We start from the raw sequence: 24,801 nt of genomic DNA, 5'->3' as shown, positions 1-24,801 counted from the left end.
TCTTTTGCAGTAGGTTTAACTGTTCAGAGTTATAGGTCCTCGTAATGATCGGAGCCTTGCTGGGGTAACACTTTTACTTTAATGCAAATGCACTCGAAATAGCCCACAATCCTCGATATTGGAAATGCATCTCAATTAACCATATCAACACTTGATGCAGTGATCTGACTGCATTGTATCGATATCTATTGCAATGTATGAATGATCGCAACAAACAAGGAAAACAAGAATTTATTGAACAAATGTCAAAATAAATCATTATTAGAATTAACAACATGCAGCATTTTCTTTATGGACATTACGTGTCTTCTACAGAAAACATTCTCGGTGCTTTCTTGAACAAGTTGTAGGTGGTCTTGGCATAAAATTTTTGTTTGATAAAATTCCTCTGCATTTAAAAGACGCTTGTTCATTCAGAGATCCAAGTATGATTCTTTCATAGGCGTGGTTTTGTGTGACGTTGCCCTTTGAAATTTTTACTGTTCTTGTGCTGTGCATTTGGTTTTTTTAAGGGAGTTGTGCATTGTATGATAAAAGTATCAACTCGAGGGTCAATACAGGGCAGGTTGCAGGGGCCAGCTCCACAGACAATTAATTCTCAACTGTTCCGACGCCCATCAAAGATCTGAAATTTTCGGCGAATGCAGATGCATGACTGTTAACATGTTCCTGATTAACAGAGATAATTGCAAATGCATTTAACAAAATGTGATCGACTTACGTGCTATTTTAAGACTTTGACATTCTTACTTATCAAGTCAGTTTTGTAGCATCATCGATAAATTTGGAAATGCACTGGTACTCGATGTTTTATGTTCCTTCTCCGAGCGAATGTACACGATAACAAAACAGCACCGGCTACCTTTCAAGTCGATGTGCCTTTCCTTCCTCTTTTAATTCGCTTGATGTTCTGAACACTTTGGCGAAACGTGGCGAAAGTTATCACGGAAGTTGAAGTTCTACTACTCTCAAAATCACTGCTTCCGTTACCGACATCCGCACTCTTTCACGACCATGCCGTCGTACTTTGGTTTATATGTCAGAACACCCGATTCATCAAAGTACAAAATTGAAATGGAATCTAATTTAGTGGGAACACAGCAGCTTTCCCTAGGGTATTTCTTCGGCATAGTTAGATGGAGTCTCGACTGAATTATAGCGTGTTTGGAAGGAGACAAACGCTCATTAACAGGGAAATGGCATTTACCAACACACTCGTATGCCTGCAAAAAGAAGCAAAATATTTTGAAATATTTGTAAGAAATACTTGTAATAAGAATATCAAATTAAACATGTTGGATATTAGATTTCTAATATACAAATCTTTGAGGGGGAAAACCAAAATGCCTTTTAGTCTCACGATTACAATTCTGACCCTCAACCACAAAGTGGAGATATTTTAGTTCGTAAGTAGCACGAGTTGCACCCACGTGATTATTTATGTGGTATATCAGACCATCTATATTGCAAAACGATGGTAGATAAACCAAGGAGAATATTTGTGAATAGATTATCATTTTCCCTGTATTTCCCACTTTAGGCATTGCTTTATGAACTTTCTCTGTGTTTAAATAATTGGTTTCTTATCGGAAAACATTTTTTGCAATTTGTTGATATGTCTTGTCAAAGAAGCATCTCTCTCTCACTTTTACCGATGTTCTGTGGACTGATCGATGTCTTAGGAGTTTGTTTGCGGTAACATTGCGGTAACATTGATATTGTGTAATGATACAATGTTAAACAATCTCTTCTGTAGAACGTGCCGATTATCAGACGAGGAAACATAGTTATCTATAAGATGCGGAGTGTCATAAGTCTGACGCTAATAAAAATATTTGTGCTTTAATTGCAATTTAATCAGCTTCTGGCATCCGCCTCTTATAAATGACATCTCGTTATTCCACCTTCCGATATCCAGTAAGAGTTAAAACACTTTTAAGTCTTCCCTCTTATTTCCTCATCTTTGCACCAAAATCATCCTATAATTAATTTTTGACTATATTATTCGCGAAAAATAAAATAACTGATTGATTATATCCACATATTTATTCAATTGCGTTGACAAATACATTCATTTTCAAACTGTCTATGAAAGACTATCAATTAAGTTTGAGAAACCACGAGAGAGTAATTCTCTATCAAATCACATTTTCAATTATCTATTGTCTTTTGTTCCTAAATTCACCAGGTTTTAACCAAAAAGAAAAATTTCAAAATAAATATTCTGTAATCATAGAAAAAACTGAGAACCTTGGATTGAAAAAAATCAACCTGACTTTTTTTCCATTATAATATTTCTATCTGAATTTGACTTGCAAGTGAGAAAACTCTATATAACTCCCATATTTTACCAGAATTAAGAACAAAATTTCGCGTTTTCGTGGATGATGCACGATATCCTCCTCGGTCTCGAAAAGTTGTTTGAAATATAAAAGGCTCGGCGTGAATTAACGACCATCTAGTTATTCTAGTATACTTATTTTTTTTTAACAGAGTATCTTTTAAAATATTGAAAATAAAATAAACAATGGATGCGTGTTTAAACTCTCTTTGAGAATTGATGACAGGGTTCATAGAAATAAAAGCATTTTTTTGCCTGTTTAATCTTACCCCTGAAAGCTATTGCCTTTAAATAAGTTACCTGGAGTTACTTTTAATGCATATTCAAGAATTGATTTTATCGCGAGGAAATGGCAATGAAAAACAATAGGTTATAAAAAGGTCACGCATACTTCTTGCAATGCAGAGCGAGAAAAGCCACAAAAACATTTGTATGTTCAACAAATGTTTTTTTTTTATCCACGTAGCACATTTTTGTATTGCAGATCGGCACTGGAAGAATCAAACTTTCAATATTAAGATTAATATCTTATAAATATAATATGATCAGTCGATATGATAGAGTAAGTAGGTTATCACCTATACTAATACAATTTATTGGCAGTGCGGAATGTAATCGTTTTGGAGAAATAGATGTGACGTCATTTGAAAAATGATATGTGCAATAGTTTCAAAAGAAAGAAATTTGAATAACAGATTTCTTCATTTTTTATGTAAAGTATACAAAACGGCAAAGCTATTTTATCAAAAATAGTTTGAAATAAACCTGATACTAGATACAGTTGTGCTAATAACGCGGATGGTTCTGTCCTCAGTACACATGTTCACTCAAGCTTCACTACTTGTCATTCCACATCATGTTCCAAATAGAATTTAAGACACAGAATCTCGAAACCGGAACATACATTTATTAACAATATTTTATTCAAAATGAATGGGATTGGGCAGCAGGTACAGCCCATTTTAACCTTCTCCCTAATTTATTGATATGTGTGTGTCTTGATTGTATAAACCATATCAAACGCATGTTTGACTTGGGTCTTTTGGATGAGATATTAAATATGGAGGTCCCGTGTCACAATCTGTATGTCTGTATTTGTGTCGCTGAATCATACTTCAAGTAAAATAACACAGGATACAACAATTCAAAGTCAGTGTTATAGTTTACTATAAATCAGCTACTCAGGTTCTCTACATACTTTTTAGAATCCAATAAATTTACACGTACAGCATTGATCAAGGGAGCACCACGAATTTGTCATTATTTCTATTTTCATGAAGATTCTAAATCAGCAAGGAAAGTATATCAGAAACGTGCATATTTACTCACCCTACACAGGAGAGAAGATACGTGTATTAGATGTTACCGTACGCTATCTAGTGAAAGGACCATTTAATCAGAACAATGCACTTGTAAGTTGATTGATAAGGGAACAAATTAGAATGTTTTATCAGAAATGTTTAGAAATAGCATCTTACACGGTATACATATGGAATAATCTACCATTTCAGACAAGCAAGCATGAATGGACAACTGTTGTATTAGTAAGCAAGTGAATGCCAGCGACCAAGAGCGTTTTTAAAAAATATGTCGATCATCTTTTCTAAACCGTGATATGCTATCAATCTTTCTCTTGTCGTTTAGAAGCCTTCCGTTCAGTAAACTGATGACAGGATTAACGATAGTGATAACAGTTGATGTTCTCGTTATGAAATGTCGCTAGAAATCATTGGAATACACGTGAAGTATCATTAGCGCATTGAAAACGCAACCTGCACGATTTTGATTCAGTTCCAAGATTACCGAAATGCAGCATTCGCTGTTCATTTGAACCTTTGATATTTGAGAAGAAAAAGTATTGTCACTTGTTTTACTTTCCATAAATACATCATTGTGTATTGTTCTGTAATCTTTTCTGTGCTAATCTGTTTTAAATTGAATCGTTTACACTGTCAAAATGTTTACTTTGCCCATTCTGATCATCTGTACAATCTTATAAACGTATACATTATTTAAATATAATAGTATATTCATAAATAAAACACGTTTTAAATTCTTGTGAATATCACTATCTGTATTGAACGAGATAAAATATTTAAAAATATTATATTCCGATAGAGACATTATTCTTTGCCGTAATTTGTACAATGTCAAATGACATAACAATAGATATACACTTTATGTAACGTCTCAATCTGAAACAGCCATCCATTCATGTACAGAAATTTCACGTCATTGCCTTCATTTTGTGAATTTTGCTACGTTTTATATTCCAGCTGACGCATTGCCAGTTTTCTTTCATCGTCTTTGAATAACGACTTTCGGGTTATTTTAGCCCCATGTTCTTTCATTTCTTTTAATCTTTTCACTATGACTATGAGAACTTAATGAATAAAACAATGGAGAATGCATCTTTCTTTATCTTACTTACTTCATAAGACGACGGAGCTAGTATCCACGTATCCCACTGGATATCTGCAAAGTTAACCGTCATTGGTTTTCTCCTGCACATACCACCACTTCGTCGTCCTCTTCTTTTGACACGGTTGTGAAATTCATATTCACTAGAGTTTGTAATTTTGGAATTACCTGCACTGTCTGATACAGTTAATGGGGATTGAAAATCGTACAAACTCTCTTCTCGAGTGATTAGCTCGTGTCTCTCAGTCTTGTGTAATTGTAACTTTTGTTTGTCACTTGAAAATACTACTAACAAAGGTTCATTTTTATTTTTTGGTGTTGTTAGAATGTCTAAATCGCCATTTGCCACACTGTGAATGACACTTTCTATTCTTATTTCTAAAATCTGCAAGGAGCTTGGTTTTGTAACCCACCGCCTCACTGCGGAAGTGACGTCAAATGTTTCCCATCCACTATCTCTACCATATATGTGTTGTGTGTCTATGAGATGATACCCAACATTCTCGTCTGTCACTTCATACACCGACACTTTTCTGTCGACCCCTATATAAAATTTTCTGTCTCGCTCGACAAGAGTGTATAGCCTCAACTCGGCTAGATCAATTTGTTCTTCCACGGAAATGCTGGTGATGTTGAAAACCATGGTGTGTAGTCTCGTTCTCGTCCCAGTGTTGGAAGCAGGTGTTGTTGTCACGCCTAAAATACAATGAAAATAAGAAATATATAGTAGTATTCTTGTTTATCTAAATATGTATTTTGATGAAATGATTGAGGAGCCAATCATTCCAAAATGAAATTGTTATTCAATATTGTTTCACGAAATATCTAGTGTCTGTGAATCAAGAGTTTCATCTCAAAAAGTAATGAACATGTTACAGGTGATTGAAATTTTGATTTAGAGTTTCTTACACGATCCCGGGATTAGGCCACACACACGATTACGAAACCGACTTAATATTTTTGAGGTTTACTCCTCTTCTTTTTGAAGCACGAAGATGAAATTGTCCCTTACTTTCTAATTGTAAAATATTCTTTGCGTTATTATTATATTCTATGTTCTACCAGTCCTAACAATGGTTCTCTATAACCTAGATTTATTCATTTGATAATTATACTACAAAACAGAAGAATGTTCGATAAAAAATTGACGAATTGTTTTTATTAGTGCCCCACCCACTAAGTCCGAATTTCAATAAGCTATCAAATGATTATCAACTGTAAAACAGAAAGTCAAAATATGTATTTAGCAATACACTGGTGATATGTCTTATAAAACAATTTATATTGGACTGTTTGATCTCTATGTGATTTTAGAGCAGTATACGGACTTTGATTTGAAGTCCAAGCTGTTTCATGATTCTGTGGCCTGAAACCCTAATTTTAGCATTTTAACCAATGTTCTGGACGAAGGTCAGTATAACTCATATCACGCCAAATTATATTGTTCTCTTCTATTTTCAGTCTGATAGCTCTTCTTTCTGCTATTCTAGTGAACTTCATCAACTGCTGTCTATATATGATTTATGATAGGCATGCGTAGTATTGCATTTTTGAGGTAGCACGACGTTTTCGAAGAAAAAAAAATTGAAGTTTCCTTTCTGAAATAAAAAAAAAAATAAGTGAGAGGAGAAAGATGTTCCAGTGTTGCAAAGTACCTGTATTAGGGCGAGGCAAGCTTGGTGTTGTTACCCATAGGGGAATACACAAAATTGCAGACAGAACAGGTGTTTCAATAGAGAGAAACTAAGAGGGAAAACTGAACCCCTCCCATCTCTTTATTTCACTTAGCGTCAAATAAACTCAAGATCTCAGACGCTCCGAAATTGAATAAATGAAATAATTAAGAAAGAGATCATCATTTTCATTATTTTGTGTTAGGCAATTAGTGCTCATGTTCAAATACTTTTGCTTAACACTTTTCAACATGAAAATCGCCGTGTGCCCACAAACCCTTTAAAAACGTGAGTGGTGCAAAAACAAGTTAATGATGCATTGAATTTTGCAATTAAACGATCTTTCGATGCATTATCTGCATATATGTTACACCAAATGCAATCACTGCACATACTCGAACATTTGCGAGCACTTAATAGCTTATCTAGGGAGTCTATTTTCAAGACATGTTTTACGATACACGAACGACCTGGATCATTACATAATTGTCATGAATCAAGAACTCCACCAGATAACCGTTCTACCGGTGAACACTCTGTAGCGTGACTTCTTTTCTGAATGAACTGAGTAAAAGACTGGGAATCTCCTGAAACGACTAATTGCCAAGATTCACAAATTCACCATACGGTTTTCCATTCAGTGAATAAAAAGTAAACAATTCAACATTATTGATATGTTTTGCTTATATGCCATCGTCTTGATAAGAAAATATGAAACATCTGGAAATTGTCATTGGATATATACAATATATATGTATACATGTAATATTATTGGATTAATAATCCATATAAGAATCATACAAATTTTGGTATGTCATCCAGACGGTTGTCCAAAAAAAATAAATCATAGTTGATATTTAACGCATCATAAAGTATGTGATCACTCTGGACATAGCGTCCACTAGATATAGATAATCACCTGATGGTAAAGTTTCATTCATCTACATGTATGTGACATTTTTAAAGAGTCATTTGCTATTTGGGTAATAAAATAGAATACATTACCTCATATATGCGTCGCATTTCAACCCAAAGACAGATATTTGTCTATCTAGTTCTATAGAACAAAATACCAGAAATGAACGAAAGCAGCATCCTTCTATGAAAAGATACTTGACCATCATCTTGCATGTACACATGTATTTTCTGTCGACAAATTGCATGTAGTGTGAAAAATAGAGTTATTCTAGTATAATGTATATGTATTGTTTCCATATCGTTGGTGTGAGATACATTTCTCTAGTGATGTGTAGCAAACTTAGTCATAAAAATAAGAGACCTCGTCACCAATAAATGTCTCTCAGAATAACTGTTACATACCGTGGAGTCATTAAATTTCGTGGGTGCCCCTGTCCCACGAATTTCAAACAACAACGAAATACGAAACTTAAATGACGTTTCAATGTAAAGAAACCATCTTCGCGAAATTACATCCCAACGAAACTGTAAAATCTCAACAACCCACGAAAATTAGTCCTCACGAATTTAAATGATTAAACGTTAATCAATTCTATCTAGACACGGTGATTGTGTATAATACATGTAGCAAAACACACTACAACTACAAACTCACGTAATTTGAATTGTAAAATAGTGAAACGAAATAATCAAAATCCTAACGTGAACCTATTTTGCACTATAGGAAGTGTTAATCTCGTGCTTCCCCGTCTGGACAGTTTTATCCAAGCTACACCTAGTGTTTTGTTACAGTTCGTTCCAGATCACTAAACTCTTGATTGTCTGAGAAACATGAAAGGTTCTGAAAAACTGGGGTGGTAGCAAAGACAAGATCAATTTCCGCACTTGACAACAGAATGAGGTGGAAACATAATGGTTATATGCTGAATTTGAATTTTTGAAGGTTATACAACCGTGATAAAACTGATGGAAAGTAAATCCTCGCACAGAGATTCAAAGTTACATTATCAATACAACTAATGGGACCCTCTCAGTCTTATAGATCACCAATATACCAAGAGATTACCAAGCTTTTTATAATGGGCATCTTTCCGCTGTTCTTTTTGATGGTTAATATCATGCTGTTAAAATGGTCTTTTTCACAGATATCCTCGATAGCGATTGTCGTAAAACAAACAGGTCGTTGAAATTGAAGACATTCACATGCATGTTGTCAATTAAAATTATGTCTCTGTCTAAACAACTCATCTGGTTTTGAAATTCCTCTATCATGTGAATTTTAAAGTTTCCTTTGGCAGTAAGCCTATTTAGTATTTGATACTTCGTTTAAACAATTCATACATCGCTTTCCTCTAACATCAAACCGCCATCCTAAAGAGAATACTACGAAAGCATTCATGTATTTATCTTTTTAGCTGTAGTAATTCCATCTATTAGCCCTTGTCGTATATCATGGAATACATGCTTTTCATATCTCTAGACATCGATTTCAGCAAGTTTTACTCGGTGTTCTTCTTCCAAATATCTAACATTTGATCTACTCGACTCGTAAAAATATGTGCGATACAATCTTTAACGTAAAATCATCCTTTGCACCGATATTGCATACCCATCTCGGAGAGTACTTTTCTATCTTTATACCAGCAACACCGATAATGATTTTCTATTCCAAAATATTTCATAGGAAAAAAGTCTTTAAAATTTGCAAGTTTTCGTTTTTATTTTATCCTTTAAAATTACTGGCAAATTCAAATATAAAATAAAAAGAAAATGTCAATTACTCACCTCCGATATTTACGTTCATGAAACTTCGAATGATGTCTGATGACGGACGTGACAATCTTTTTTCTGAGTAAGTTTTGTAGAGATCCAACATATACTCCGGAGCATATTTCGGCGAATCTGTCAGCAACTTAATGTTTTTCTTTACACTCGATGATACTGGTAGATCGGGGGGCAGAATGGCTTTCTGTAGAAGTTCATTTTTGCTCTCTAGTATTTCGAGCTCTAAATCATTATAATAATCATCGTAATCATTATCTAAGAACTCTCTCTTGGATCTCTGAAGGGTGGCCATGATATCAATTTTCGAAGACGAGTTTGATGTGGGTCTGCCGAATATTGTCCGCAGATATGAAGTCAATAGGAGTGAATAGAAAGCAACGAGTATCTTCATCCTCAGCACACAAGATCCGTAAGCCTCGACATACAAGAATTGCAATGTTTCCTCTCTCCCAGTCATGTAGTGTCATAAATGTTCAATGATACGTATTGAACACCCTTTTGATGTAATCGTACGTGTTTCCCGGCATTTCAATTCTCAATGAAATGAAACAACCACGCCAGATTTCGCCTTCCACCGCTGTTAGTTTCGGACGTTAGATGATCTGTTATTTCTCTAACCATTTTTATCATTGGAACCTAAAAAATCCGGCGTAATTGTAACTCTTAGGGAGACACCGCGACTTGTTAACCACCTGATAAAGACTACGTCTGTAGGTTAAGTTGTTTTTCCCTTTATTTTATTTTTTACGTTCGCATGTGGCTTTGGGTTACACCCCTTTCTTGAAATATACAACTTCCTATACGTTATAATGGATGAGAAAATCTATATCTATTTTCATAATATTCCTCAACGCATAATTTGGCACGCATGAAATCCACATAAGTACTGGCGGAAAAGTGGCAAATCTTTCGCCCACAATAGGATGGAACAAGCCTATTTGCACATCCTCCGTGAAGCTGTGAATCTCAAATCTGACCCAGGGTTCATCTTGTCACGTATAATTTCCCAGCATCTTAGAACTTTAGCTGGAATTAAAAAAGTTCTTTAATATGAATATATTCTACATACACCCTGCCTTCTGTGAATCATAAAACTTAAGACGGGAAAATGATACCGGCATGTAGAAAATTAATTTATAAATAAGCGTTGTGTTTGAAACGTACAGTTCATGACAGTTCTATCAATCAATGATATAAGCGCACGAAATTTCACTTTCGGCGTGATTATAAGATAATAATGTCTTGTTCATTCATTCCTGTGGTAATCCTACCATGTGTGTAAACCAAGTTATATCCAAAACAATTGATAATAAAACTGTTAAGTCTGTGCTGCATCAAGTCTAAGTGAAATAACGAAACCTTAAAATTACTATAAAAAGGACAAAGGGTGAACGTTCGAAACTCTGCTTAACGCGGTTTTAAAGAGTCAAATAGCCATATGTACAAGTGGCTGTAACGCACTCGCAGTCTATAAAATGATTTCTTCACAAACATTAACATAAAAAACACAAATGCAATCTCCTATCTTATCTGCTGATAAATGCTCTTAACAACATTGAATGAACAATTATTATCTTTTTTATTCGTTTGTTGTTCCGAAACTTTGTCCCAGAATATCTTCAAGCATTTTTAAAAGTATGGAATTGGTAATTTTTACTAGATCAAAATTCTTGTGTACTAGGTAGTTTTGTCAACTTTTTGCCTGTTAACGTGATAAAATCTATTTTTTCGAAATATGTGCTTTTTTCAACATTCATGTTTCAAGTGGATTTTTACAAAATGCCACAGATCAGCGAATCCCTTTGTACTTTTAATGCATTGTCTACCATGGATTTAGTTCTGTGGTTACCAACGAGCAACACATTTTTTATACGAAGCGGTTACTTTATCATCATTGTTCACCACGGTAGCCAGAAAAGTTGAGGGTTTTTTGGGGCGGTAATTATTTATATCTTATCTTACGTCCCAATCGAGAATTTTTCCCTAATAGAGAGACGTCACCAGCTGTAGGTGAAGTGCCACAAATTTTGACCTATGCATGCCACTCAGGACCTTAGCAGTGAAGGTTCTTTTTCGTGTTAAGTGACTTTCACTGCTCATGCCGACCGCTTGGCGAGGGAGCAGTCATTGCTTACGTCTTTGGTGTGTGTATCGAACCCAGGTCCCCGGGTTGAAGCGCGAGTGCTAATTGGTAGATTGCAAAAAAATAGATTGCGTGGTGTTTTTTTTTTAAAATCGCCACTTCCTTGCGTCTTTTTCACACTAATCTTAAAGTTTTGTTTAGATGCTATTCTTTTTATCTTCCAGATTCCTAAATATTTGCAATGAAATTATTTCGGCACTGCTGTATACATGATTGAATTCCTTCCTGGCTTTTTTCAATGCTCCTTGCTTAAATCCATTTTCACGGAGTTGTAAGATTTGCCCGTTCTATTCATTGCAATTTTAGTTTAGTTTTGTGGTTTTTATAGAGAATATAGCGGAGGGAGACCCAACAGGGAAAACTAGACTATATTTGATATTTCGAACTTCTGATGTTACATTGAATCATCATAGTATCATCGAAACAAACATTTATCACGCACTGTACACAATACTAAAAGCAAATAGGTTTCATATTCTCACTATGTCCTTTTTTCAATGTACGATGTGTTAAGTTTTGAAAATTATACACCCGTCTGTCTTTATGTATCATTGTAATGTTACAATTCAGTTATTCTCTCCTTAGTATACCAAGACTTCTATTCTTCTGTGTAGTATGATACTTACACAAGCAAAAATCGCCTGTATCATACTGTCCTGTGAAAAATTTATCTTAAGATCAACGAAGACCAAGCTAGTGAAACAAGAGGCTCATGTGCCACATCGCTCAACTGAGTCACCTTGGTCCTGCCGTTGTTCAACTGTTGCGATTTTTAAAAGAATGTTTTATCAATCTTTATTCCTAGGAAAATTTTGACCCCATATTGCTGCCCCAACCTAGCCCCAAAACATTGCTGAAAATGAATTTACACAACACAGAGATTTCTCTACACAATATGACTAACATGAATTTGCTGTTGTGGATAAGACCAAGGTCACAAGGTCATATATCATGGAATGATATCTTACCATATGAAATATATATACAAAATATGAAAGCCATATCTTAAATAGTTCAGGAGATATTTAATAGGTCAGAGGTAAGTTTTTTTTTAAAAAGTAGGTCAAACTCCAAGGTTAAAATATCAAACATCATTTTGCACAATATTTTGTCATAAAGAATCTGTATATAAATAATCTATAGCCTCACCTAAAATAGTTTCGAATATATTTAATAGGTTGTTTTCTTAAAAGGAAGTAAAACCCCAAGTTCAAGACCAGAAGACCAAAGGTTATGATATGAAATGAAAGGTCTTGCCATAAGAAATATACAGTACATACAAGATATGAAAGAACTACCTTAACCCGTTCTCTACCGTATCGGTCAATTTGACCGATGGCGCGTAAAAACAGGACTACGCAAAAGGAGTGCCTCTAAATCTTTGACACTACGGCCATAAGATATATGATCTATATATCATATTTTTGGAAATTTTCTCTATTTCTTAAATATGTAAAAATCAATTGAGTAAGTAAAGCCATTAGATTAACAAAAGCATGACATATTGAATAGATCTGACTTTTATCAAAAGTAGGTCAACTTCCAGGTCAAGCTCACAATACCACATACCATTGCATCACATGAAAGGTCTTTCCATAAAAAATGTATATACATTATACAAAATATGAAAGCCCTAGCTTGGGCATTATCTGTAATTTTGTCACCAAAACTTGAATTCAATGAAAATTGCTCTATGTTACATGTGTATACATGTATATTTCAATAAGAACACCAGTATTTAATTATTTCAAACACTTTTAAACCTCAAAACAGGCACAAGAATATGGGAGTTTGGTGATTAAATAATTATTGTATTACAAGACAATAACTCTTCCAGATATATTTTTTTACACTAAAAGTAGTTATCCAGCATAGTTTTATTAGGTTTCTCTTGTTTTTGTACAATACAAATGTTTTTATTAGTCATTAATATATATTCCTATGCCATTGAGAGATTTTGAGAAAAAGAAATTGTTGCCATTACTTTCACAGATAATGCCAAGATAATTTCCCCTATATTCTCGCATGTAAAACTTTGATCCCCTATTGTGGCCCCATCCTATCCCCGGATGTCATGATTTTTACAAACTTGATTCTGCACTATGTAAGGAAGCTTTCATGTAAATTTGAAATTTTCTGGTCCAGTGGTTCTTGAGAAGATTTTTAAATGACCTCACACTATTTATATATTTTCGTGATTGTCCCCCCTTTGAATAGGGCATGGTCCATCATTTGAACAAACTTGAATTCCCTTCACTCAAAGATAATTTGTACCAAGTTTGATTGAAATTGGTCCAGTGGTTCTGGAGAAAATAAAAATGTGAAAGGTTATTACGGACAGACAGACGACAGACAAAATTTGCTCAGAATAGGTCACTTGAGCTTTCAGCTCAGGTGAGCTAAACAACAATTGATATGATTGTTAATACTATATAACAATTGAATTTATATACATGTACAAAATACCCTCTCCATATTAAAAAACTACCTGAAGAGGTAGAGTATACTAGCAATCAAATCCGTATTTTATAAAGATTTCTCCACAAGCAGCAGTGGGTTCAAGGACAACAGCAGTTTGAACCGATCAGTGGCCCGAAGCCGTCAAGGGCAACGGTATTTTGTTTGATTCGAGAACGAAACATCCGCTCTGGTGTCAAACAAAACTATACATATACTTGAACCAAGAGTATATCTATTAAATACTGTTTTAGAATCACACGACTTTCAGAACGAATGAAATTAAGGCAATCAGTCAACAGATCGACCGAGCACCAATGTTGCAGTACATATAGTTAAAGGATTTCGGAAATTCTTGGCTAAGAATCGACTCTTGTCATCATTGAGACTTTGAAGATATCCGTCAGATGGCAGCAGCGCAGGTTCAGTTAAGAAACATGTGGGTCTTAACGCCCCTTTATTTCTTTTACTTAGTTTTGAATATGTAATGCTAACATTGGATGTGGGGGACTAGAATTATATATAGGGAACTATACTTTCAGAGGACTCAACAGCAGAGTATAATGACAATGTATTCCCTCATTTGAAATTACTGACTTTTGTCTGCAGTAGAACAAAATCACATCAAGGAAAATTTTCAAAACCATGGAAATAAGTCGTAACTGACAGAAGTGCTAGAGACTAGAGTCCAGAGAATTTCCATGATATTTTGAACTTGTTACTCCTCTTAAGGAGACTTTAGATCCCCTAACCCTAATCTTTTTTTAAACAAAACATTTGAGGAAATCATTTCTCTTTCTTTAAAATGTGAACCGATATACCCCTTAGTTTATTCTGTCATTATAAATATCTTATATTTCTATTTTCACTGAATCTTTTCTCTTATATTTCTATTGAAATTGACATTGCTTTCATCAACTACAATGAATGCATGTTCGTTGCAAACTAGTTCGATCTGGTTTATTTAGTACTTGTATCCAGTGGTGGATTTAGAGGGGGCGCAGCCGGCGCGCGCGCCCCCCTAAAATTTTCAAATTTAAGGTAAATCGCGGTATCTTGTTTCGGAAAATGTACTAAACGATAAAAGAAGCAATAATTTCTTCCACTCCCGGAGAAATAAATTACAAAATCTTTTGATTTCTCGAATTACTTTACTGGGAGAACTTAATTTTTTCCAAAATAAACCTTAAAATTTGGGTCATTTTATTAATTTCACCTTTAAAAAATGATAGAAAATAGTACAAATGACTAAATAGGAGAAATATTTCAAGCCACATAAAATCTGTAAAATCCAGGAGCTTCGCCCCCTGGACCCCCACGAGGGCTTCGCCCTGAACCGTCTGCCTCATAAAGTGGCGCCCCCCGTAATCGCAATTCCTGGATCCGCCCCTGGTATCTGCGTAATTATTACCAAATATGGAGCGTCATCAAGGTCAAAGGATGCATTGGCTGTTCCGTTTAACGTAATGAATGGGTAAACCATATGGTATTTTAGTACTTAGATCAAGTTAATTTTAAAACAATGCATAAAAAGATAGTTATGTTTGTTGCTTCATCGGATGATGAAGGTAGCAATCATTGCAGAAAAAAATTACAAAATCCGCTTACGCGTGTTATGATTTTTTTTCTACAATGCTAGCTACCCTTCATCGTCCGATGAAACAACAAAGAAAGCATTGTATTGCTTAAATTACATCAGTGCTATTGTAAGAAAAGGGTGGTAAAAGTATACCAGAAATGTAATAACTATCAATACGCAAAATTCCAAACTCATCAGAAATGTAATAACTATCAATACGCAAAATTCCAAACTCATCAGAAATGTAATAACTATCAATACGCAAAATTCCAAACTCATCAGAGGAAATTCGATCTACCTTATATATCTCGTTGACTTTTTCAGTGTTTATTAGTTTAGACAAAAATATGTTCATGTATAGTATTTTTCCTGCAAATCAGGGCGATATGGAATTTCATGAAAAGGTTGTTACCTTTTACCTTGACACAAAAATAGGAACTGCGAGACCCGTGGGTATCCGGGTTAGAATAGGTCCTCAGTACCCCTTACTTGTCGTAAAAGGCGGCTAAATGGGACGTTAAAACAATATGCAACCAACTAATATAACCAACCCACTTTTCTGTGTGTCAAAAATGTATATATTCTATAGTTGATGCACTTAACATATCACATCTCAACGCGTCTAATAGACTTGAGAAGAATCTAGATCCTTAACAGTCAAAATGATGTGTTTTAATACCAATGATTTTATACAGGGAAAATGTAGGTGTACAACAATGTTACAACAGTTATAAGTCTAGGCATGTAAATAAAAAAGATTAAAAGATCCAAAAAGTTTTACAGTATCATGAGACCAATGATTTCAAACGAAAAAGAAGTCTTGTAAGCAGACAATATTGCATAATTATGGAATATTTTTTAACAAGGCGTGATGCATCTCCAGCGGAGCTGCGTGTCCTAGCATTGCGAACGAGAGCAGTTTGTAAAGCAGCTCAAGCAAATTTTTAATAAATTATCGGGCAAAAATATTTCTACTTCCCTAGCGTTGCTAAATATCTTAATTCTTGTGATCGATTGCATGGATTCGCAAACCATTAAATAATTTGTGAATTGATCTAGATTTGGGTTCGATAAAACAAATTTAGCTTTAAACTTTCAATAGCTATGTTCAGGTTTTGCCACCCACTTTTCTATGTAAAATTTAAGATAAAATTGTTTGAATTTTTGACTGCAGGTCAGAATATTATTAGATACATACAGGAGTGGCGTGTTGTATGGAGGTAACGGAGACGCAACTCAGAGAGCACCGGGTTTGGAGGACTGCAAATGTTTTACAGAGACCGTTAGGACCCATTTCACAGAAACCTTGTGACGACAATCAAAATCACATCTCTTTACCTCACAATAATAATACCTCTCTCTCTCTCTCTCTCTCTCTCTCTCTCTCTCTCTCTGACACCGGTTGCGGTAGCTAAGTGGTGGAGTGTTCTCTTCGTAACTAAAACTGGGAGGTCGTGAGCTCGAGTCCCGCTCGTGCAAACATAGGAAGTGATTGCTCCTTCGCTAAACGCTCGACATTTATAGAAGTGAGAATCACTTTCGGAGATGACCTTAAAACGGAGGCCCCGTGTTACGACAGGCTTTAAAGGACCTTCACTGCTACGGCACTGAGCGCTAACCATATATAACTATAACTATATTTATTTTCCAATCAAGGGCCCTCAAGGGGCAGCATGAAAATACATACAAATAATGTACATATACATATACAAGTACAGAAAGAAGTGATTACATAACACATAGTTATATACAAATACAGTGTCATATATTGTTCAAAATAAATTTTCCAGTTATATTTAGAATGGATGGCTCTTCAGAGCATAGTATGTAAATGAATTTTTGTTCATCATTGAGTTTGGTAAAATTTTTAACTGTTTTTTCTATAGCACCACAAAAATATTTTCTTTCATCAGCAAACTTTTCACATTTAATCAAAAAATGGATCTCATCACCTAATAAACCGGAGTTGCATTTGTTACATATTCGTTCATTCCTAGTAATACCAGAATATCTACCAACTTCAATCATTAATTTATGAGCTGATATCCGTAACTTACAAATAGATCGTCTAATATCAAAATTTTTAATTTTATTAAGATATTTCTCAAAACCAAAGTGCTCCTTAAGCTTAAAATAAGTGCACAGTTTCCCATCAATTAATTTATTTCGATTATTGTACCAGGTTTCAGTGTATTTATCACAGAGTAATTTCTTTACAATTTTTTTAAATCTATACTGACTAAAATCTCTTAACGGATATCCAATTTTAATATATTCTAAAGCTTTTTCTACTAGTGAGTACCATGACAGTTTGCTGTTTAAATGTAAAGATTTACTACATAGATAAGCATCCTTAAGTAGTTTAAATTCATTTTGGTTTTCAAGCCTGTACCAATAACAAATGATTGATTTCAAAATATCATGATGTAGAGGAAATCTCCCCAATTCTGATAGTACAGCAAAATTTGTACTTTGTACATAATTTGTACATATATTTCTTTGTGGTACTTCACCTACAACTGATGACGTCTCAGTAAAAGTGAAAAATTCTCGACAAGACGTACAACTAACAAACAAACAACCAATCAACCAACCTGGCTTATTTATTCAGATAACAGGAAATGCGCAACGATCAATTTTGATCATGGTCACAAATACATGGACCTGCTGGTACAAACTCTGACCTCTGTAGATTAAAAACATCATGGTACATTTGTACAACAGCGTACATGTAATCGATTACAATAGATCAATTAAAACTTTAGGTATCAAATAATATTTAAGTCGTCGGACTGCAAAATTCCCAGTACTCCGGACTGGGGTGGGTCGCATTACCCTGGTAAATCTCTGGCTGAAGGTTTTATGTACGTAAAGAGATTCGCTTCCGAGTTTTTTAGTATTGCCAGGTGCTTTTGTTTGGGGGGGGGGTATCATTGACTTCTACAATGAAGGAGAAAATATGAAATTAAAAAGAAAAATTGGGAACATGGTGCTTGTTATTCAGCTACTGTATATGAAACTTGACGATTTTGCACTTAGTTTACTAACGACTTATTCACATAAACTCGACGACTTATTCACATAAACTCGATTTGTGTGTTGGTGTCAACACAACAAAAGTAGCAAAAACTTTCATTACATCAAGTAAATACTCACTCATGTCTTCTAACAATATAAAGAAGTTCAGTGCTAGTATACTGGGAATAGATAATGACGTTTTGGCATTAAACATACGGAAAAATTCATCATATGGAATTTAAAAGTTCAAAAGAACATTATGGAGCATTGCCATTTTTTTCAAACTGCAAACAAATCATTAAGTCTTATCTTAAAGGGAAAGGCAACCCTAACCACATTGTTGATTTTATGAATAGAGTAATACTTACTGATATCGTAAATGACAGCCTTTAACAACAATCCTTGCTTAACAATTAAATCAATATTAATCTATCATATATTTTAAATTACCCGTCGCCAAGAGAACTGTCATTGAAGTTTAATTTATGACGTCACACCGTCAGTTCCGGTTTATTTCATCGGCAGCACTGTAAACATGACAAGTCACTAAAATTTAAGTTTGGAGCCCTATCGATGATGATCTTAGAATGAAAGGTGAAGATAACGAACATTGATCAATCTCATAACTCCTATAAGCAAAACAAAATTGAGAGGTGGGCAAACACGGACACCTGGACACACCAGAGGTGGGATCAGGTGTCAAGGAGGAGTAAGCATTCCCTGTCGACCAGTCACACCCGCCGTGAGCCCTGTATCTTGATCAAGTAAACGGAGTTATCCGTAGTCAAAATCAGTGTGCTCAGAACGGTCTAACAATCCGTATGAAATACGTCAGACAGCATTGGACCCAATGATAGGTTGTATTGGCAAACTAGATGGTTATAACGACCATAAAATTTGCGAAATGTTGACTTTAAACGAGACTGTTGAAACTTCTGTACCATCAACTTGTTTGTCCGTAGTCTGCCTCGATTTAAAAACTGACCATACACATAACAAGCTCTTGCGTATCGAATCAGTTGAGATATATAAACACCATATGCAGAAGAGAATGGAATATTGCTACAAGAATATGGGAAGTTGACGGTGGAGAAGCTGAAATTATCCCGTTTGTCATAAAGTTGAGTTTTTTGGGTTTTTTTTTTTGTTTTTTGGGTTGTTTTTTTTTTTTTTTTGGTGAGTAAATATTGTTTATTGGCATTTATCGGGTTAGGATTTTACAAACCCCTACATTCCAACCTAATTAGTAGGTATGGAATAATTTAATATGTAAAACAATATGTATACAACAAGCACTCACAGATAAAGAAAGAAGAAAAGAGGACAGAACAGTATGAAAAAAGTGTTATAATACTCTGGCTACATAATCATTATACAAAAAGTAGGCCAAGGTTTATAGGTATAGGACAGCCATATAATGACAGTCTTTGCATGTAATATATATATATATATATATATATATATATATATATATATATATATATATAGCATTATAAATTCATAAAATCTTATTATTGTATTCTAATTTGCTCGAATAACTTCCATTATTTCAAAAACATTTCAACATAGTTATTTCTTATAGCTAATGTCAATTCTATATTGTATACGTTTGACAAAGTCAGGTTAAAGCTATTTAACATTCATATACGTTCCTTATAAATATTTGAACTTATTCACATTCATACAATAGATGTTCAATACTTCCTCTTCATTGGCTACAGAATGTACGTAGATCTGTTTCTGACTTGTGAATAATTTTTAAGAATGTGTCATACAGTTGAGTTGTTAGTTTACCATTAGTATCTACTTCCTATAAAATATATTATTATGAAGCAGAAGTGGACGACTCTGTGGTGTCTTTTATTTCGAGTTCACAGGGATATATCGAATCGACATATGAATGAAAGTTATCTTGTTATCGCAATTCACCTTTGAATTAGAACGCTTTGGTCGATATAGTATTGCGTTGTGTGACGACACAATTGAATCTGTTTGTAATACAATTGCGAAATGCAACAGAAACTCTCATTGGTCCATATGTATAAGTTCGTTTAAATTCCCTTATACGGGAGTAGTCAGCATTTGAAAACATGACGGCCAGATGGAAACAAACTTCAAAGGAAGAAATTTAATAAAAAAAAATTCCTAACATATTTTCCTATTATACTTGTGTCCAAACATACCTTCAAATATTTATTAAAGCCCCATACGACCCAAAAACTCACAGCTTTTGATGATTTCGTTCGTTGACATAGCCATGTTAGGTAGCCAGTCAATTCGAATCCCGGTTCATTTCCATACTCACAGAAAAGATTCTAGATGTGTACTAATACCCCACAAATATTTTAGCTAAATATTTTAAATAATATATCATCCCAGTTCCATTAAATGATAATTATTCAAATAGTTAAACTCACGGCAATGCGGCTTTCATTAGTCTGGGCGGGCGGTCTCCATCTAATGGGCTTATGTAGCATTTTCGTTAATCAAGAGCTTATTTTACCTTTACAAAAACTATATGTTTTAATTTCTATTAATTATTCGTGTTGATAATAAATGAAGAGCGAACACATAACTTACAACCAATTTTATGAATAGATACCAATAGCAACAGAGTTCGAATTGACCGGGTACCTAACATGGCTACGTCAACAAACGAAATAATTTGAAGCTGCGAGTTTTCGGGTCGTGTGTGGCTTTAATGAATATTTAAGGTATGTTTGGACACAAGTATAGTAGGAAAATATGTTAAGATTTCTTTATATTGAATTTATGAGAATACAGTAATACACCGATATCAGGCCTCAACGATGCGCAGCTTTTTGTGACCCGTAAATCGAAGGTTTTTATAGGTGGATCTGTAGCTCTCTGTTCCGTCATAATATTTTATCAGAGCGCTACAGTTTTCCAGCAAGTAATTTTCTAGTCCGTCCACCTGAATTCGCTTAAGAAAGTGGGCGGGTTGTAATCGGCCAATGAAAACTCTTGTTGTATTACATCAAACATGTCATTCAAACTGTTCAATCGTCTCATTCAATTGTGTCGTCACACAACGCAATGCTATATCGGGTAAAGCGTTCTAATTCAAAGGTGAATTGCGATAATAGATAAAACGTCGTCGATACATCTAAATGTCGAATTGAATGCCACAGCAAGAGATTTTCTCTTCTCAAGTAGAAGTTTTTGAATAAATTCTGCTTCATATGAATATAAAAAAGGTCAGCTAACAAAGGAGCACAATTCGTGCCCATGGAATTCCAACAGGCTGTTGAAAGCCCTAATCACCAAAGATCACGAAAATATTGTCAGTCTCATCAAAACCGGAACAGACGGTGTGACATCAAAATTATTAATTTTTGTAGTCTTGAATACAAAAGAGTTCCACATCATGGCGGCCTCTATTGATGGCAGGAATTTCAATTTTTATCGTTTTCAAATTAGTACTGAACCTTATCTAGGCCGTATATCAACAGAAAAGAATGACAAATTTTTATCATATAATCAATGAAAGGTGAAGATAACGAACAGTGATCAATCTCCTATCTCCTATAAGTAATACAAAATATAGAGTTGGGCAAACACGGACCCCTAGATATACAAGAGGTGGATCAGGTACCTAGGGGGAGTAAGCATTTCCTGTCGACCGATCACACCCGCCGTGATTTATCATATAAAATGTTTTGGGGTTGCCTTCTCCTTTAAATTAAGATGGAACTTAAGAAAAAGGGAGTTTTGGATCAAATATTTGAATTATTGGCCAAAATGCTAAATATTCATACAAAATTACGGGTAAATCAATGTAGATGATTTTAAGAATTGGTGTTCTATTTCCAAAAACTTATATACAAAATTGATTAATTTACATGCCCAACATTGGAATGATACGTTCGAAGTCTCTACTCTTTGCATCATGAGTTACAAAATCGAAATACACGCCTAGGGGTATTACTATTGTCGATTTGTTGGATAAAACAAAACTGTAAAATCATGCAAATTCAGATCTTTTTGATGAAAGAATCCTTCCGTCAATAATGTTGTCCTTTCCAAACCCTTTCAAATTTGGAATCGACATACAAATTTTCGACTGGATCGGTTTAAGTGGTAAATACATATAATATATTTGGACAATAGAATAAGTAATGAACCATTATCTATTCAGTTATAGCAATCTGCGCAGTTTTGCTCAAAGCTGAGGCGCTAACTTCCTTAACCCTATATGTCAATCATATTATAGTAATTAGTCTAAATTTATTCAAAGTTGGCAAAGATAATTAAGCATGAACTTTATCAAAAGTGAAATGGTGAAGATCAAAACAGTACATTCATTAGTGACTCGGTTGTTTGCTACGATAAGCACAATGGAATTTTGAGATAATCTGATTACCCAGTGCAAGCACAAACCAAGAAAGAATGATACCTGTTATATACATAAAATTTACCTCTATTGCAACCCAATAGCCATTCTCTATAATGAATGTTTGTTGTAAGTTGTGCAGTTTTTGTATGTATACAGACCTATTAAACATTGGAGGCCATATGTACTATCTAAACCTACAAATATTTATTTGGTATCAAAATTACATTCTTAAACTAGGATAGGTATCAAATCTTTTCTTTCGTCTGACTGCATATTTGCTACATGTATATATTTTGTTTAGTAACTGTTTCATACGGAAGATGAAAGCCTCATGGAGAATGAGACAATGTCCCGTGGAGTTTTAAACGAATGGAAAATTAATTCGACTTAACAAAAGGCGTTGCCAGGGTCATACTTCAAGATACAAACTGATGATTAACCCGGAAAATATCATGTTTTATATCCAAGCAGGAATTCAGAATCATTTCAAACAGATTTGTCAACGTTGAAAGCATAACGCTCATTCCAAATATTTTTCGAAATTGATAGAGATAACAAAATCACTAAAAAGTATTAATCATTACAAATATTTCATCTTGTAGTTATTCTTGTTATTCTTGAATTCCCGCTATGCTTTAGCATATACTCTTAAGCGGACGTTAGTTTCCATTCGAATAACAATAAAAATCATATCCAGTCGTTTTTACCATCTGATTTGCAGGCACATACAATTTAATTTTATAATACTTTCTTTTCTGACGAGTTTGATTAACTTTTAAAATTTTGTATTCGTTTCATAAATGTACAAGAATAATATTTACTACAAATTAGAGTTATGATACATATTTCACTAATACTACCGTATAGGGAAACACATATTTCAATGCCTAAAAACACACATATTTTAGTGAATATGTTGAAACATGTCTTTTCAGTGTATACCATATCACCTGGATTTCACGTTCTAATCAAAATCTCACTCTTCTTCCATTCATTTCACGCAAAATTTCGTATAGTTATGATTTCTTCAGGGAAACTATTGTTTTATATCTTAAAATCTTGAAAGTGAAACTTGCTTTTCCTTTGCATGTTCTAGCCCAGTTTTCAACCCTTTGCAACATGCAATTATTATACCTATACATTATTCATGAAAATGTTTTATATCTGAATTTCATGAACAGCTCTAGTCTCGTGGGGATCCGGGTTAGAATAGAGGTCCCCAGTACCCCCTTGCTTATAGTAAGAGGCGACTAAATGGGGCGATCCTTTAGATGAGATGCGAAAACCGACGCCCCGTGTCACAGTAGATGTGGCACGATAAAGATCACTCCCTGCTCAAAGGCCATACGCGCCGAGTATAGGCCTAAATTTTGCAGCCCTTCACCGGCAATGGTGATGTCCCCATATGAGTGAAAAATTCTCAAGAAGGGCGTTAAACAATATAAAATCAATCATGAACAGCTCTTGAAAAACATATCCATGCCATCAACTCTAATGCTGTCTCTTCTGATGAACGAAAATCTTATTAAAACGATGCTCAATTTTCCAGAAATAAAACAATTTTTCTTACTGCTTTAAAGGTGCATAAACACAATTTAAACTGAAAATATTCAAATCTTATTTTCCACATCTTTAATTTTACAATGCTTAACTATAACTTATTTCTAATGGTCATCAAGTCAGCTGTTGAAGTACACGTGAGATACAGTACTAACAATTCTTTGTTATGCATACGCGGTTCGTTCCTTGTTTTTGTTTACATAAACATGTAGATTGCTTAATGAAAGATGAAGATAACGAACATTGATCAATCTCATATATCCCATACGTAATAAAAAATAGATAGCTGGGCAAACACGAACCCCTGGACACACCAGAGGTGGGATCAGGTGCCTAGGAGGAGTAAGCATCCCCTGTCGACCGGTCACACCCGCCGTGAGCCCTATATCTTGATCAGGTAAACGAAGTTATCCGTATTCAAAATCAGTGTGCCACGAACGGTTTAACAATCGGTATGAAACACGTCAGACAGCATTTGACCCAATGATAGGTTGTATTGGCAAACTAGCTCGTGATAACGACCATAGAATTTGCGAGAATCCCCTGTTT

At 34.5% G+C, this 24,801-nt stretch overlaps 1 protein-coding gene across 1 annotated transcript; it reads right to left on the bottom strand.

Moving 5' to 3' along the window:
* Positions 1-213: 213 nt before the first annotated feature.
* LOC125672003 (bone morphogenetic protein 10-like) lies at positions 214-10,235 on the bottom strand. Its single transcript, XM_048908043.2, has 3 exons — positions 9,139-10,235; positions 4,773-5,458; positions 214-1,223 (listed from the first exon to the last, which is right to left on the bottom strand). Exons 1-3 carry the CDS (start codon positions 9,593-9,595, stop codon positions 987-989), a joined length of 1,380 nt encoding a protein of 459 aa, XP_048764000.1. The 5' UTR covers positions 9,596-10,235; the 3' UTR covers positions 214-986.
* Positions 10,236-24,801: the final 14,566 nt, after the last annotated feature.

Source organism: Ostrea edulis, chromosome 4 (assembly GCF_947568905.1).
Source record: "Ostrea edulis chromosome 4, xbOstEdul1.1, whole genome shotgun sequence".
Classification (NCBI taxonomy): domain Eukaryota; kingdom Metazoa; phylum Mollusca; class Bivalvia; order Ostreida; family Ostreidae; genus Ostrea; species Ostrea edulis.
The sequence above is the reverse complement of the archived record's forward strand: the minus strand, read 5'-3'. Positions and strand labels throughout refer to the sequence as shown.

Coding starts and splice junctions, on each gene's coding strand:
- LOC125672003 (XM_048908043.2), bottom strand. CDS start 9,595: ATGACTGGGAGAGAGGAAACATTGCAATTCTTGTATGTCGAGGCTTAC. Junction 5,459..9,138: donor CATGAACGTAAATATCGGAG/GTGAGTAATTGA, acceptor ATTGTATTTTAG/GCGTGACAACAACACCTGCT. Junction 1,224..4,772: donor TAGCTCCGTCGTCTTATGAA/GTAAGTAAGATA, acceptor TTCTTTTTGCAG/GCATACGAGTGTGTTGGTAA.